General features: G+C 43.5%; 1 protein-coding gene across 8 annotated transcripts in view; it reads left to right on the top strand.

Moving 5' to 3' along the window:
- The window catches only part of LAMA3 (laminin subunit alpha 3), a 273,867-nt gene that overhangs the window by 190,847 nt on the left and 66,472 nt on the right, over positions 1-16,548 (top strand). For 6 of the 8 annotated variants that reach the window (XM_045041820.1, XR_006588064.1, XR_006588063.1 and 3 more), the window contains 3 exons: positions 6,247-6,477; positions 10,920-11,033; positions 15,803-15,912. In XM_045041820.1, the coding sequence (XP_044897755.1) occupies positions 6,247-6,477; positions 10,920-11,033; positions 15,803-15,912 (455 nt within the window). Of the gene's footprint in view, positions 1-6,246; positions 6,478-7,676; positions 7,898-10,919; positions 11,034-15,802; positions 15,913-16,548 lie in introns of those variants that run through there. The other 2 variants (XM_045041821.1, XR_006588067.1) reach the window with 2 other exon arrangements.

The following is a 16,548-nucleotide window of genomic DNA, read 5'->3' on the forward strand; positions in this document are numbered from 1 at the left end:
ATAGTGTTCCACTTGTATTATTAAGTATGTCCAGGGGTGCCTGGGTGACCCAGTCGGTTAAGTGTCTGACTTCAGCTCAGGTCATGATCTAGTGGTCCATGGGTTCAAGCCTTGCATTGGGCTTTCTGCTGTCAGCACAGAAGCCCACTTCAGATCCTCACCTCCCCTTTTCTCTGTACCTCCCCTACTTGTGCACACATTCAAAAATAAACATTAAGGGGTGCCTGGGTGGCTCAGTCAGTTAAGCATCCGACTTTGGCTCAGGTCATGATCTTCGCAGTTTGTGATTTCGAGCCCCGCGTAGGGCTCTGTGCTTACAGCACGGAGACTGGAGCCTGCTTCGGATTCTGTGTCTCCCTCTCTCTCTGCCCCTCCCCCACTCATGCTCTGTCTCTCTCTCCCAAAAATAAACATTAAAAAAAAAATTTTAAAAATATGTCTGATACCTCAAGTACTTTGAATCTGGAGACATATTTTAACATTTCTGTACAGGTCCATCCATTCAATAGAATATTACTTGGCAATAAATGAAACAAAGCATTGATACCTTTGACAACATGGATGAACCTCAAAAGCAATATATTGCTTTTATATTGAGTGAAAGAAGCAAGACACAGACCACATATTCTATTTATATGAGAGTGGACATGCCAGCAAAATTGGTGGAGGAGGAACCTCCAGAAATTCTCTCCTCTGTAAAAGCAATGAGAAATCTGGCAAAAATGGTTAGAATCAAGTATGTTAGAACCTGGACATTGATCAAAGGCTTACAACAATCTGAAAAGTGTTTATTCAAGGAAAATGGCTGAATTTTGGCGAGAACATCAGGCTTTGTGGCAGTCAGCTTGCTCTGTTCCCATCCCCCACCTCCACAGTAGCTTTGAAAAACAATAGCCCACCAGCAAGGTGAAGGCTAGTAGCCCAGCAACCATCAGGGGAGACAGTGGCATCAGAGCTTATACAAAGCTTCACTCCCAGAGAACTATCATGATTTGACCTGTCTGGAGGTTTTCTGGAAGATTCTACCTCTAAGCTGTCTTTGTTTGACTTGACTTGGAACTGTCTCCAAAATGAACAGCTTTTCCCTTGGGATGTCTGAAAACATTTAGAGGCGGTTGCTTAACTTCATGGCTGCCTGAGGTGATGGATAACAGTTGGGGCTAATAATAGGCTAATCACAAAACTTAAAAAGCTGGGAATGAGATGTCCATAGGGGCTTTGAAAAGCTCCAACACAATCTTGGGAAGGTAGAAGGCCACACATACTCAGGGCTGTGAGCATGCTCAGGAAAGACCTGACACTGCCCTAAGACCTCACCTCTAGCTGACCTTGAGGCTTAGAATAAACCAGAAGTGAAGGCTAAAACAGAGTTGTCAGCTGCCTGGCTGAGTGTTGAGGGGTCCCTCAACATACACACAAACCCCTTGGCAGATACTAAGAGACATTTCGGTTTTATGCATTTAAAGAAATCTCTGTCCAGTCACTAGCTGACCACTAAGCTACCTAAGCAGAGACTTTCATGGCCTTACATGACAAAGAATACAGACTTTACAGAATTAGTTCAGAAAACTCATTAAACAAAGACACAAACAACAATAGTAAATAGCAACAGCAACACATTCTGGGGAGGGGGGAGAAATATGATTTCCTGAGTTGCCATGTTACATTATGTTAAATGTCCAATTTTCCACAAAAAAAATATGAGTCATGAAAAAGAAACAGGAAAGCATGGTCCGTGCACAGGAGGGAAAGGCAATAAATAGATAGAAACTGTCCCTAAGGAAGCCCAGACATTGGACTTACTACACAAAGACTTTAAATCAACATACATCAAAGAACTAAAGAATACCATGTCTAAAGAACTAAAGTAAAATATGAGAACAATATCTCACCAAATGCAATACACTAGTAAAGAAATAGGAATTATAAAAAAAAAAAGAACCAAATAGAAATTCTAGGGTTGAAAATTACAATATCTGAAAATGAAGAATTTACTAGAAGAGCTGCTGTGGACTGGATTGTGTTCTCTCCAAATTTATGTGTTGAAGCCCTGGTCTCTAGTTTGAGTGTATTTGGAGTAAAGAAGTAATTAAGGTTAAATAAGATCATAAGGATAGAGCTGTGATCTGATAGAATCAATGCCCTTATAAAAGGAGACACCAGAAAACTCACTCTCTCTGTCTACCACATAAGAACACAGGGAGAAGGCAACCATGTGTGAGCTAGTAAGAAAATTCTCACCAGGGACCAAACTGCTGGCTGGCAATCTTGATCTGGGACTTCTAGCCTCTATAACTTTGAGAAAACAGATTTCTGTTGTTTAAGCCATTGAGTCTGTGGTGTTTTGTTATGGGAGCCAGGCTAAGACCAGGGCTCAACAACAGAGTTGAACAGGCAGAAGAAAGGATCAGCCAATTTGAAGGTCAATTGAGATTATTCAGTCTGAGGAACAGAAAGTAAAAAGAGTGAGGAAAAACAAACAGACTCTCAAAGACATATGAGACACCATCAAATGTACCAACATGTGAATAATTGAAGTACCGGAACAAGAGGAGAGAGAAAAAAAGAAAGAAACAATATTTAAAGAAATAATGGCTGCAAAACTTATCAGATTTGATGAAAATCATTAATCTACACATCCAAGCTCAACAAACTTCATGTCGGATAAATGCAAGAGATCCACACATTAGAAACATCATAGTAAAGATTCTGAAAGACAAAGACAATCTTAAAAGCAGTGGGGGAGAAGCACATCACATACAAGGGTCCTCAATAAGGTTAAGACCTAACTATTCACCAGAAACCATGGAAGTCAGAAGGCAGTGGGGCAGCATTCAAAGTGCTAAAAGAAACACGCAGCAAAGAATTACATATCCAGAAAAATGTCCTTCAAAAATGGAGGAGAAATGAAGACATTCCATTATAAACAAAACAGGGAGAATTCAGTGCTATCCCGCCCTCAGAAGAAATACTAATGGGAATCTTTAGACAGAAATGAAAGGACACTATAGACAATAACTTCAATCCCTGTTAGAAATGAAAAACACTAGTAAAGGTAACTACATAGGTAAATATGAAAGGCAGTAAAAATATATCTTTTGTTTGTAACTTCTTCTGATTTAAAAGAAACTGCTTAAAGCAATAATTATAAGTAATTATAAGTCTGTGTTGATCAGCATACAGTATATAAAGACATAATGTATATGATAATAAGAGCACAACAGAGCAGGTGAAGAAATGAATAGAAGATAAGCATTTTTGTACTATTGAAATAGTTTGTATTTATTGATTGATTGATTTTTAAGTGTTTTTTTTAATTTATTTTGAGAGAGAGCAAGTGAGAGAGCAAGCATGAGTGGGGGAGGGGCAGAGAGAGAGGGAGAGAGAGAATCCCAAGCAGGTTTCACACTAGCAGCACAGAACTCTTGAACTGTGAGATCATGACCCAAGCCGAAACCAAGAGCCAGATGCCTAACTGACTGAGCCACCTAGGCGTCCCTAAAGCTTGTATTTATATAAATGGTCCAACAAGGGTAAAGCTAGAGACAGTTGCCTGGGGCTTGGGATGGGAATAGGCAGTAACTACAAATGGGCACAAGGGTTCTTTTGGGGGTAGGGGGATGAAAATGTAAAACTACATTGTGGCGATGGTTGCATGCTTCTGTAAATTTACTAAAAATTGTATGCTTAAAATAAGGGAATATAATTGTATGCAAATCATACCTCAAGCTGTTAAAAATATAAACTAAAATTATATTAGTATCTTATTTATATGTAAATAATAATAGATACCATTTATTGAATGTCTACTACATGTTAGGCACTGGGCTAAACACTTTATGTACATTTTATTATTTAATTTGCTTTAATCCTCTACTATATAGGACACTATAGGACACATAATCCTCATCATACTGCTGAGAGATTAGATATTATTATGCCCATTTAAGACATATGGAAGCCAAGTTTTAAGGAGGCAACAGAATATAAAGGTTAAATGTGCAGTCTTTTAGGGATGACTGGGTGGCTCAGTCGTTTAAGCCTCCGACTTCAGCTCAGGTCATGATCTTACACTTCCTGAGTTCAAGTCCCATGTCGAGCTCTGTGCTAACAGCCTGGAGCCCGTTTCCAGTTCTGTGTCTCCCTCTCTCTCTGCCCCTCCACTGCTCATGCTCTGTCTCTCTCTCTCAAAAAATAAACAAACATGAAAAAAAAAATTCTTTTTCTAAGTGCAGGCTTTTACATGAAGAGATACTCAACATCACTAATTAGTAGAGAAATGCAAATCAAAACCAACGGGATACCATCTCACAGTCATTAGGATGGCTACTGTTAAAACAGAATAACAAGTGTTGGTGAGGATGTGCAGAAATTGGAACACATGTGCACTGTTGGTGAGATTATAAAACAGTGCGAGCCACTGTGGAAAAGAGTATTGAGATTTTAAAAAATTTTAAAGATAGAATGACCACGTGATCCAGCAATCCCACTTCTGAGTATATACCCAAAAGAATTGAAAATAGCGTTTTGAACAGCTATTCACACATCCATGTTCATTTCAGCACTATTCACAGTAGATAAGAGGTGGCAGATGACAGATGAACGGATAAAGAAAATATGGTATATACATATGTTGGAATATTATATTACCTTAAAAAGGAAATCCTATCACGTGCTAGAATACGATAGTTCTAGCTAGTTAGATGCTGGAACGTAATGTGAAGATTTTATGCTGAGTGGAATAAGCCAGTCACCAAAAGACAAATACTGAGTGATTCCACTTATATGAGGTATTTAAAGTAATCAAATTCATAATATCAGAAAGTAGAATGGTGGTTTTCAGGAATCGGCGGGAGAGGAGAAATTGCTTAATAGGTACAGAGTTTCCATTTTGCAAGATGATAAAGGTCTAGGATGTGTTATACAACAATGTGAATATAATTAATGCTATTCTACCGTACACTTAAAAATGGCTGAAATGGTAAATTTTATGTGATGTGCCTTTTACCATCATAAAAGTAAAATATAAATGTGTGTGTGCAAGAAAAGATTGTACTTTCTGTCCCAATGATGTACATTTAATGAGTGATCTAACTGCATGACTCAGTGGGTTTCCTTAAGCCTTTCTCCTGTATCATTCTCATTCATTTTGTGCTTGCACACACAAAAGTGCATTTTTAAAAAAAATTATTTATTTATGTGTTTATTTGAGAGAGAGAGAGTTGGTTAGAGGGACAGAGGAAGCAAGAAGTGGAGGGAGGGAGGGAAAGGGAGAGAGAGAGAGAGAGAGAGAGAGAGAGAGAGAGAGAGAGAGAGAGAATATTTTAAACAGGCTCCATGCACAACATGGAGCCCAAGGTGGGGCTCAGTCCCATAAGCCTGGGATCATGACCTGAGCCAAAATCAAGAGTCAGATACTCTGCGGTGCCAGGGTGGCTGAGTCTATTAAGTGTCTGACTCTTGATTTTGGCTCAGGTCATGATCTCACAGTTCCTGAGATCGAGCCCCGCCTCTATCTCCACACTGACAGCAAGGAGCCTGCTTGGGATTCTCTCTCTCCCTCACTCTCTGCCCCTCCCTTGCTCTCTCTCTCTCTCTCTCAAAATAAATAAACTTTTAAAAAAAGTTTAAAAAAGAGAGACATTCAACCAATCGAGCCACCAGGTGCCCCAAAAGTGCATTTTAAAATAAGTAAACACTGGGAAATCTTACTGCATTTCATTGTGCCTTATTTCCTGCCTTCATTTTTTCCCCTTTCATGTGGCACTCTCTTTTCTTAGGAATAACCCAGGACATCTGACTCTAAATATAAATCTGCTATCTTATACTAACTTCTGTTCTCTCCTCTCCTCGTCTTCTCCTCCCCTCCTCCCTTCCTCCCTTCCTCCCTTCCTCCCTTCCTCCCTTCCTCCCTTCCTCCCTTCCTCCTTTCCCTTCCCCCTTTCCCTTCCCTTCCCTTCCCTTCCCTTCCCTTCCCTTCCCTTCCCTTCCCTTCCCTTCCCTTCCCTTCCCTTCCTCCTTTCCCTTCCCTTCCCTTCCTCCTTTCCCTTCCCTTCCCTTCCTCCTTTCCCTCCCCTTCCCTCCCCTCCCCTCCCCTCCCCTCCCTTCCCCTCCCTTCCCCTTCCCTTCCCTTCCCTTCTTGTCTTCCGTGCCTTTCCTTTGACTTGTGCTGGACGCCTGCCTCTCTGAAAGCCCTGGAAGTGAGCTTGCCAAGGGGAGACCTTGCTTTTCTTTTTCCATGTGTAGGGAAACTTCAGGCACGCCAGCAGCGGTGCCCCTGTGTCCCAGGAAGAGCTGATGATGGTACTGTCTAGACTAGAAGGTGTGCGCCTCCGAGGCCTCTACTTCACCGAGACTCAGCGGCTCTCCTTGAGCGGGGTGGGACTGGAGGAGGCCTCTGCCACAGGAAGTGGGCGTAGAGCACATCATGTGGAGATGTGTGCCTGCCCCCCTGGCTACACCGGTGACTCATGTCAGGTAGGAAGAAATTTCCCCTAGGACTCCTGTGGCTGCCCCTTCTGTCTGCTGCCCCCACCCTGCTGGACGGTCTGAAGTACTCTGTCCAACGGACAGGTGTCTCCTGGGCTATAGCTTCTGTCTTACCTGGACCACCTTCAGGTATGAAATACAAAAAAGAAATCACAGACATCTCAAATTCCACTGGAAAGCCACAGGCATTTGGTCAATCCTGGAGGTTGTAGAAATCAGGACTTTCTGGGAAGTAGAAGGAGCCCGCCAGTGGGCATCCCAGTATTTGAGCCACTGCCTTTCCAGTAGGTGACCTCGGGTTCTTGTGCTGTTCTTTAGTCGAGGGCCCCTCCGGTTTAGAGTCCAGACAGTGTCCTGGTTCTTCCAGGGGACGTGGCAGCCCAGTTTCTGAGCTCACAGCAGATCTTCCTGCCAGGCCCAGCCAGCCTGACTTGTCCTCAGATGATTAAATTGTGCCATAAAATGAAACTGTCGTATCTCAAGTTGTAAATAGGTTCTCTTCCTGATGGGAGGGAAAGCACAATGTTTGGTGCAATTATTAGGAAATGGCAAATATTATCACTCAGTGTATTCCCTCTACCCCCTGTGTGTACATTTAGCAACATCCTCCCCTTTCTATCCTCACCCCTTGATCGCAGAAAGCCCCTAGGTGATCTGCACACAAGTTTCTTTTTTTAACTTGCAAATATATTACCTGTCGTGGTTTTCTGGGGAGATCATGACCTGAGCCAAAGTCAGACGCTTAACCAACTGAGCCACCCAGGTACCCCGTGGGGACTTCTGTCTTATAACATTTAGTCCACAGGTGCCAAGATTCTTCTTCCCCACCCCCTTCCTCCTATCTCTTTTCTAGCCCGATTAAATAAAATCATAGCCCCAGGGAAGGAGTGGAACCTCTGGATTACCAGCCTCCTGCCCCGGGCGTGTTCTTTGCTCGTGACTCAGCCTGTGATTTACATCTGCTCTAATCAGCTAGTGCCGTCTGCGGGGTAAGGTGGGTAGAAGGTGATGCCTACCCCACCTCGCAGGAATTACAGAGCGGCGTTCTTCCCTGTGGGACTGTTATGTGCGCTCTCTCACAGGCTGACTCATGGGTGAAGTTTACAGGTGGGGCCTCCTGCCGCAGACAGCCTGCCTCACCTGAGTCAGGCGGGCTTGGGCACTGAAGCAGGAAGGGCAGGTATAAGAGGAAGAGGAGAAGGTTTGCGTGCAGCCAGCAGGACGCCCAGGGACCAGGATGTCCCCCACAGTGAGGTGGTCAGCCTGGAGCGCTGGATGGCTGTGGATCTTTGGGGCAGCTGTGGGGCAGTGTCTGGGATATAATTCACAGCAGCAAAGGGTAGTGTTTCTTCAGCCTCCGGGTCAAAGCCATCTGCAAGCAAGTTATGTGGAGTTTAAGCCCAGCCAGGTAATGTCCCTTTTAAATTTGGTTTGGGCTGGGGAAGGGTTCCTAGCTTTATGACATTTTTTAAGTTAAGGGGATGAATGAATAATGGGTGGGCTGGGGGAGGGACCCAGAGCCTCCCTGTCCTGTTGACTGGCAGGGTTTATTACGGTGCCTGACAGATTGTTCTCCTGAGCTGTTAACCACAAACCCCGTAAACATCAGCCCACCTGGAAATGCCCAGACAGCTCAGAGTTTGAATGTTCGTGGGGTGTTAGTACACTATGAAACTTTGTGCCCTTTCGAGAGTAACTCAGGCCCCAAGACAAAAGAGTCCGGTGCCTGTAGACTTCCAAATTCTGCTTGGAAGAAAATTTACCGGTAAAGTAAACCACGAAAATCAGTGAAATCCATGTTTAAGAAAAGTGATGAGATTGAATTTCTATAATACCTAACAAGACATGCTTCAATTTGCCAGGCATTAAACACTCATAAAGTCTGCTCGCTTGCTCTCTTTCTCTTTCTCTGTCTCAACTTTCTGGATTTTTACATGTATGCTCACAGAGAAATGGAGCCAATGGCTGCTGAGGTAGCCCTGAAAACCTGGTAGGGACAGCATTTTATCATTTGTACCACAAAAGTTTATTGGAAAAGTGATCCTGAAAAATTGTTACTTAAAAATATGGTTGCTAAACCCCTTTCTGAAATGATATATTAGGATACATTCATTTTCATGTAGAGTAAATCTTCAATACAATCTGAGTACTTGAACTGAATTGTGTATAAGATTGTGTGGAGTTTGTGTGCTTTGTAGAGGTGAGAAAATGATTATATTTCAGTAACCGACAAACGTTCTGCCTGAGTAGAAGTCATGTGACTTGTAGGGGACTTTTTCTGTTTCTAATCGAAAGCAAATTAGGTGGGTGGTTTAATTTTAATCAGGATGGACCGTCCTCCTGCCAAACATGTTTAATTAAGGCTTTTTACTCAGACATGTTGTCATAAATGAACCACATATATTTATTTATTTGGATAATTTGTTCTTTACCAAATATTATTTCATAAGCACGTAATGTGATATGTGGGGGTAATTAAGAGACACTTGCCACTTAGTAGTGGAGAGTATTTGCTTGTAGATATGATCACACTACCAGTGGCTGAATTTTGTTCGAACGTCTCTCTCAGTTGTGTTTTCAATTAAAGAACATTCCTTTCATACTTCGATTCTCCTGTAGACAAGCCTATTCATATAACACATAAAGCAATCTCATTTTTTGCAATAGCTTCTTTTGCCTAAACATGGTTTCTAATAGCTGAAGGGGAAAATGTACTGGAAATTATAGTCTTGTTATTGTGTCCAGTGTGTAGTAATTGGTAATTTTGGAAGAAACTCCTATCAGAAACTGGGATGTTCTACTCCGGGGAGTATACCAGGCTTCTTTCTCCAGCTCTGTAAGGTTGGCTTCTTCCTCTTTCCCACCAGACCAGGTAGAGCCCTTTATGGCTACGGATGAATGAGAATGGATGGTTGATTTTCTGATTTCTCTTGATAGTAGCTTCAGAGTCTTATAGACATAATGCTGTTTAAAGAGGATTAGATGAAAGATGATCTTTTACCTTGAAATATTATTTTTTCCTGATGCTTTAGATAGGCCATATATGGAGGTCACTTAAAGAAACTGGGACAACATTTGGTTTGAATCAGTGAATTAATTTGCTCTGCCAAAATAAACAAAATGTCTATGATTCTCTTTAAAGACAGAAATCTAAATAATTTTTAATGGCTGGTGTTGGAAGAATTGCTTTTTCTTCTATTGGGGGCATTCTTAACTAGAATCCTTTTTTAAGTATTTATTTATTTTAAAATATTTATTTTTGAGAGAGAGAGAGAGAGAGAGAGAGAGAGGCAGCATGTGAGTGGGGGAGGGGCAGAGAGAGAGGGACACACAGAATCCAAAGCAGGCTCCAGGCTCTGAGCTGCCAGCACAAAGCCCATTGTAGGGCTGGAACTCGTGAACTGCAAGATTGTGACCTGAACCAAAGTCGGATGCTTAACCAATTGAGCCACCCAGGCGCTCAACTAGAATCCTTAAAATATATATATATATGTATACACACACACACACACACACACACACACACACACATATGGTCAAAGCAACATTGAACAAGAAAAGAAGACCACACCCAGTGAGATTCCCTCCAGCTGGGTCTTTGCGTGTCCCATTGGAGCCCAGCGTCCCTGCAGCGTTCTGTAGAGAACACAGGCACGGTCCTCTCCCCTGAGTTCGCTTTTGCTTATAGACCAGTGAGTGGCAGTGACGTGATTCCCCCGGTTCTGCCATTATTGAATAGATCCTAAAGAAGACTCCTTAGTCCCCCTTCATCCACCAGTCCAAACTCCTACTTGGAGCCGGAATGCCTGCCCTAAGAGCACTTGAACTTGAAAGGATTTGCTTAGAGACTTTCCCCACCAAAGACTGATGTCCTGACCCTCTTTACCCCTTCGCCTCTCCACCCCTCCACTTGCCCTAAAACGGTTGAAGGAGAGGAAGCCATTTCCACACTCCTCCCTCCACGTCTCCCTTTTCTCTCATGTCCCCCCACACATCTCCCGCCTGCCACTAGCACACACGCATGCTGTGGCGTGGAAACAAGGTAGAATCTGACAAAGGGAGCCAGTGGACTGGCTAGTGTTTGAAAGTAGAAATCCACATACCAACTAAAGGAAAAAAGATTTAAAAAGTGAATGCTTGGGGCACCTGGGTGGCTCAGTTGGTTGAGCATCTGACTTCAGCCCAGGTCATGATCCCATGGCTCGTGAGTTCGAGCCCCACGCCGGGCTCTGTGCTGTCGGCTGAGTCTGGAGCCTCTTAGGATTCTGTGTCTCCCTCTCTCTCTGCCCCTCCCCGACTCACACTCTGTCTCTCAAAAGTGAATAAATGTTAAAAATAAATTTTAAAAAGAAAGTGAATCCTTGACAGAATTGGCACATGCTTTGGATAATAATTCTTTATGTTGACTAAATGCTTTGTTTGAAAAACAGGGTTGTAGTCCCGGATACTATCGGGATAGCAAAGGTGCATATACCGGACGATGTGTTCCCTGCAATTGCAACGGACATTCAAATCGATGCCAGGATGGCTCGGGAATATGTATCGTGAGTAAATTGATACTCTCCTGGCCGACAATCTGTGTCTCCCTGTCCCCTCGCCCCCCACCCTCACCCCACTGGTCCCTGAGACATCAAATATCACATCTCCAGCCAAACCCAAAGCTAAATTGAGGTTGCTTTGTAAACATGGCATTCAGCATTATCAGGCTGAATTATTTTACACTTCACTTTTCCCTCCATTTTAACACGTGCCATCGGAGAAGAACTCCTAGCTGAACAATGAAATGACACATTAGCTTCTACATTTTTGCTTCATGGAATGTTTTTAATGGGTGGATCCCGGGACTTAATTCCTGGTGGAATATAACAAATCAGAGCCACTGCTTTGGGCCCCTGTTTTGTTGGGGTAGCAGGAGGTTGCAGGAGGGGAGCCTTGTGGCTGTTAGATGAGCAATAGCTCAAGCAAGTAATCTGGGAGAAGATGACGCTTAGAAAGACTTAAGGCACATACTCAAGTCACTCAAGCACTAATCTGCGGCTGCCAAGACAAAGTGGGTTTATGTAGGAAGACAGGTGAGGTGAGTCCTTGCTGTCTGTGGCCTATCCACTGGAAAATAATGTTCTTTTAAAATACCTTAAAAGGGGCGCCTGGGTGGCGCAGTCGGTTAAGCGTCCGACTTCAGCCAGGTCACGATCTCGCGGTCCGTGAGTTCGAGCCCCGCGTCGGGCTCTGGGCTGATGGCTCGGAGCCTGGAGCCTGTTTCCGATTCTGTATCTCCCTCTCTCTCTGCCCCACCCCCGTTCATGCTCTGTCTCTCTCTGTCCCAAAAATAAATAAACGTTGAAAAAAAAATTTTTAAATACCTTAAAAAATATTTCCCATAGGAAATTGGATTGTCGGGGAAATTTTTCTTTTGTATCCTGAAGCAGCACATTTTTTCTTCTGCCTTCCTCTCTTTCATCCCTGGCAGCCAGGGCCTCCCTACTTGGAAGGAGAATGGACAGATACAAAGAAAGGAGAGAGCATCAGTGCCCCCAGGAGCACAAGCCCCCCCACTTATGTTGTGCTGTTTGAAAATGCGTTCTTCTGGCATGGATTTCCTTTGCGTTGTGCAATGCATCTAGAGTGTGTTTCAATTCTTTGAGCTCCTAGACTGTATTAAGCCAAATTCAGCATGTCCCAGGGAACTGTTTCCACTACAAGATGGGACAGGCCAGGACAGGACATTGTTGATAGAATATTCTGTAGAATTTTAACCTTGTATGTTCAAAAGCAATAAAACTCATTGGGAAATAGTAGTTTTCAGCTCATAAATACTCTTCTATAATAATTTATAATGTGTATGCCGTGTGTAACACAGGTAGATGCTTTAATTTAAAATAAATATTTATCTTGTCGCTGAACCATGGCTAGATGTCACGTCCACTCTATCAAAGCTGCCAAAGAACAAAAGTAGGCATTCTCTGCGTCCATTCACCCAGCAGAAGGATCACTAGTGAGTCATAATTCATCTGTTTTAATCAAACAAGATTTTCTTTGTCATTTCCTTTCTCTGTAGCTGTGTCTTCACTTGTCCCTAATGGCCATATGGCCTTTAGAAAGAATTCATTCAGGAAACCTTTACGGAGCCTTTGCTATCGTGGGAAGTAGTGAGCTAAGCACTGTGGTTAAAACCACCCGATGCCCTCCCCGCCTTCACGCCTCCGCGAGGCTTGCGGTCCCGTGGGGAACGTGCGCGCATGCGCGCTCCCACAGAGGCGTGGGGCCAGTGCCTGCACTCGCTCCCCTGCGCAGTGCTCCCCTGGCAGGCTCTGAGCGCTGCCCCTGCCCTGGGGCGGCGGGGGAGGGGGGGCGTTTTTTGGGAGCTAAGGATGCAGCCCTCATTCTCAAAGATCCATAACGATTTGGAAACCAAGTACTTTTCACCATTGAAGGTGCTGGTTCCGCTGCAAATTGGACTTCGTCTCTCAAGAGCCAAGTCAATTTCTAATATCTGGGACCTTCACTCTTGTGCAAATCTCCATATTGTTTCAAGAATAAACTTCAAAGTTCGAAGAAGAAAGTAACCCCAGCCCTTAGCAGTAAAGCCGTGTGCGTCCAAGAGCAGCAGGTCGTGTGTTGCGTGGGTGCCATCGTCAGCCGGAAGGACCCGCAGTGACAGGCGCCTTTCTCTTCGCCAAGGCTCTGTCTCTTCTCCTGGCCCCCTTTCTCCCCATATTGCTGCCCCTCCCCCACTCCCCTTGCCTTCTGCCATCTCGGTCATCCCTCTTCTACCACTCTGTTCCCATGTCCCTTCCTCTTTCGGTTTTCCTTCACTTTACTCCCTGGCTCTTGTGCCCATTTCCCCCCTGCCAGACTTACCTGAAACCCACAGGTGGCCTGGGGCTCTCGTGACGCTCATGGCCAGAGGTCCATGCTCCTCCGTGTCGCCTCAGGTTTCCCGTGATCTGAGCTGCTACCTTTCCAGCTGCATCCCACTCCGCCTTGCCCTTCACTCTCCGGAATACCAATTGCTTTATCTTGCCCACACGCACCACTGTGCTCCTGCACGACTGACATTCTATGCACACTGCTCCCTATGCCTGGTGTGCCCTCCCCTCACTTCTCTGCCCAGCTAATTCCCCTCCTTTTATCCTCCATGCAGGAGGCATCATCGCCTCCAGAAGCCCTTCCCTGAAGCTCCTCTTGCTCTTGTGGGATGCTGGGGTGCATCAGCCATCAAGTTTTCCACATTATATGTAACGTGTGTACTCACACGGTTCTATTTGCCCCCTGGTCAGGGTGCCGATCCATCTTGGCATCGCTAGTACCTGGTAGCATGGTGGGACACGTAGTAGATGCCCAATGGATGTTTGGTGTCCGATGGAGCTAAGAGAGCACATGATGTGGGAGTGGATGTGGATTCATCCATCCATCCATCCATCCATCCGTGAATTTATTCACAGTAAACCACAAGGAAATTGGTAAGCAGGTATCTCATATTTGCAGGACTGAGAAAGACAGCTATCAAGATAGGTGTTCTCAGCTGAGGGTGGGGGTATTTCAGACATTCTTATGGGACCTTATCAAGCAACACAGGTTCTCACCCCTTTCTACCATTCTTCCCCCGCTCCCGAGGAGGACCAGAGGTCAGGGTGTTTTCAGTAGGACGCAGATGGCCTCACCATAATTCTTGTTTCTCCATGTTCTTGCTTCTCCAATGTTTTCAGCTCAGAACTAAGTAGATCTAGGATTAAAATATATCTATTCAGCTATGTTGTTCCTTAAGAATGTCATTTAGAGTTTAAAAAGAAAGGAAACTAAAGTGGAAAGGTAAATAATCCGTTCAAAAAAACGACTGTATTGTGAGAGAGTCAGGACCGTGGAGCAAGGTAAAGGTCAAGGAGAGACCCCTCTGTGGATCCAATACACTGCATATGGATTTGGTCCTAGCGTCCAGGTCTACAGGAAAAACTGTCGTGGCAGTGACTTTTGGGGAAAGAGGGAAGGATTCAGGGCAGGGATGAGCTTTCTGGTGATGATCCCACGTTAATGTGTAAACAACATCCCTTGTGTGTATGACATGATTTCATATCGGGAAAAAAGTATGAAAACATGTTATAACATGTGGATTGTGATTGTCTGTTATTGAAAGGTTTGTGAGGAATGGTTGTGTTTAAGCCAAAGGAACTGATGACATTATGCTGGAAGGGACAGTCTCACATTCAAAGCAGGGCCGCACCCACTTAGGATATAGGTGCATGTTGTTTTTCGCAACCTGGTTTCAGATATTATTGAAAACTCACATCCATTGAAGTTTCCTACCAAGCCCCACCTCTACATAAAAGCACGTTTCAAAAACATTAGACTTATTCCCGGTCATATAGAGTGTCTCTGAATTATCAAATGCCCACAATAGGGGAGTGGTTTCCTGGATAGTTTTGTGCATTTACATATGTATTACTAGAGTAAAGCAAGAAACATTAAAAATTCCACAAAATAAGCAAATTTGATACCATCTGCTAGGATTTGCCTCAATGGACTGCTCAATTGGAAAGTCATCTCGTCTCACTGCTTTATTGAAGAACAACTTTCAATAGGCATTGACTTTGGCATGAAAATAATTGGATTTACATAAACGCACAATGTAGATAAACAACATCTTGCTTCTTGGAGACGTTGGAATTGAACTGAGATGCTGGAATTATTTCTTTAGATACAATGCAGCTTTTCATTGTTTTAATAAATTCTACATGTTAACTTATTGCAACTATATTCCTCTCTAGTATATCACGAGTAACTGAATTACGTAAAACAAGTTGATTTTCATAGACATTATTCTCAGGGGAAGAGGGATAGGGCTAATGCCTTGCTGAAGCTATAGTATACTTTTTAAAATCCTCCCAGCCTTCGAAAGTGGGTATTATTCTAACTATATGTTTTAAGAAAATTAGAATTGTGTGTAAATCATACATCAATACAACTGGTTAAAAAAAAAAACAACACAAAAATACCGAGGCTCAGAGAGGTAAAGAATCTTGCCCAAGGCTACACAGCTGTGAAACATTGGAGTGAGTTTGAATCTAGCTGGTCTTCCTCCAATTTCATCCTCCTGATGCTAAGCACCAAATAGCTGATGGAAGGATGCTTACATGTTTTATTTTCCAGTACCAACAGTAACTGGATAGATAGGAATATATACCATTAGTGATTCATAGCTCTATACAGAGTCAGAGGACTTGAGTTATAATTGTGTGAGTAATTAAGGTGATAACAATCTTAATAATAATAAATGTAATTGGCTGCTCTTAATTGTGTGTTCATCTGTCCCAAGAACTGCCAGCATAACACTGCTGGGGAACACTGTGAGCGCTGCAAAGAGGGTCACTATGGGAATGCCATCCACGGACACTGTAGCGTCTGCCCATGTCCTCATTCCAACAGGTACTGTGAGAGCTTGAAAATAATCTGTGGAGATAGGAAGTAGCTTGGTGGTTGCCTGGGACCAGAGATGGGGAGTGGGAGAGGGGCAGTGTATAGGAAGTGGCCGGTAAGGGTGTGGGATTTCTTTGGGGGGTGATGAACATGTTCTGTAGTTGATCATACTGATGGTTTTTACAACTCTGTGAATCTACTAAAAGCCGTTGAATTGTACGCTTGAAATGGACAAGTGATACGGTATGTGAATTCTATCTCAAAGCAGTTGTATTTAAAAAAGAACATGCAAAAATGCAAAACAAAAACAAAACAAATAAGAACAGGTTTCCCAAGTGTACACTTGTGTGCTTTTCCTTTTCCTCTTTCCTTTCACTCTTCATTCGGTGGTTAAACGTTATTTACTGAACGCCTGATACAGGGGCTAGGAGTTAGCCTCCTCTAGGTGCTGGGGAAACTACAGGAAAGAAGACTGACAGACTCTGCTCTCACGAGGCTTCCCCTGGAGAATGCAGGCAGGGAGAGTTGTCACACTCGAGAAATACATGCACAAATAAATAAGCATAATTTCAGATAGAGATGGGCTTTGAAGTTGATAACAGGGCTATGTGATTGACAGTGAGTGAGTAGACTCTTTACAGAAGA

Source organism: Felis catus, chromosome D3 (genome assembly GCF_018350175.1).
Source record: "Felis catus isolate Fca126 chromosome D3, F.catus_Fca126_mat1.0, whole genome shotgun sequence".
NCBI classification, from domain to species: Eukaryota; Metazoa; Chordata; class Mammalia; order Carnivora; family Felidae; genus Felis; species Felis catus.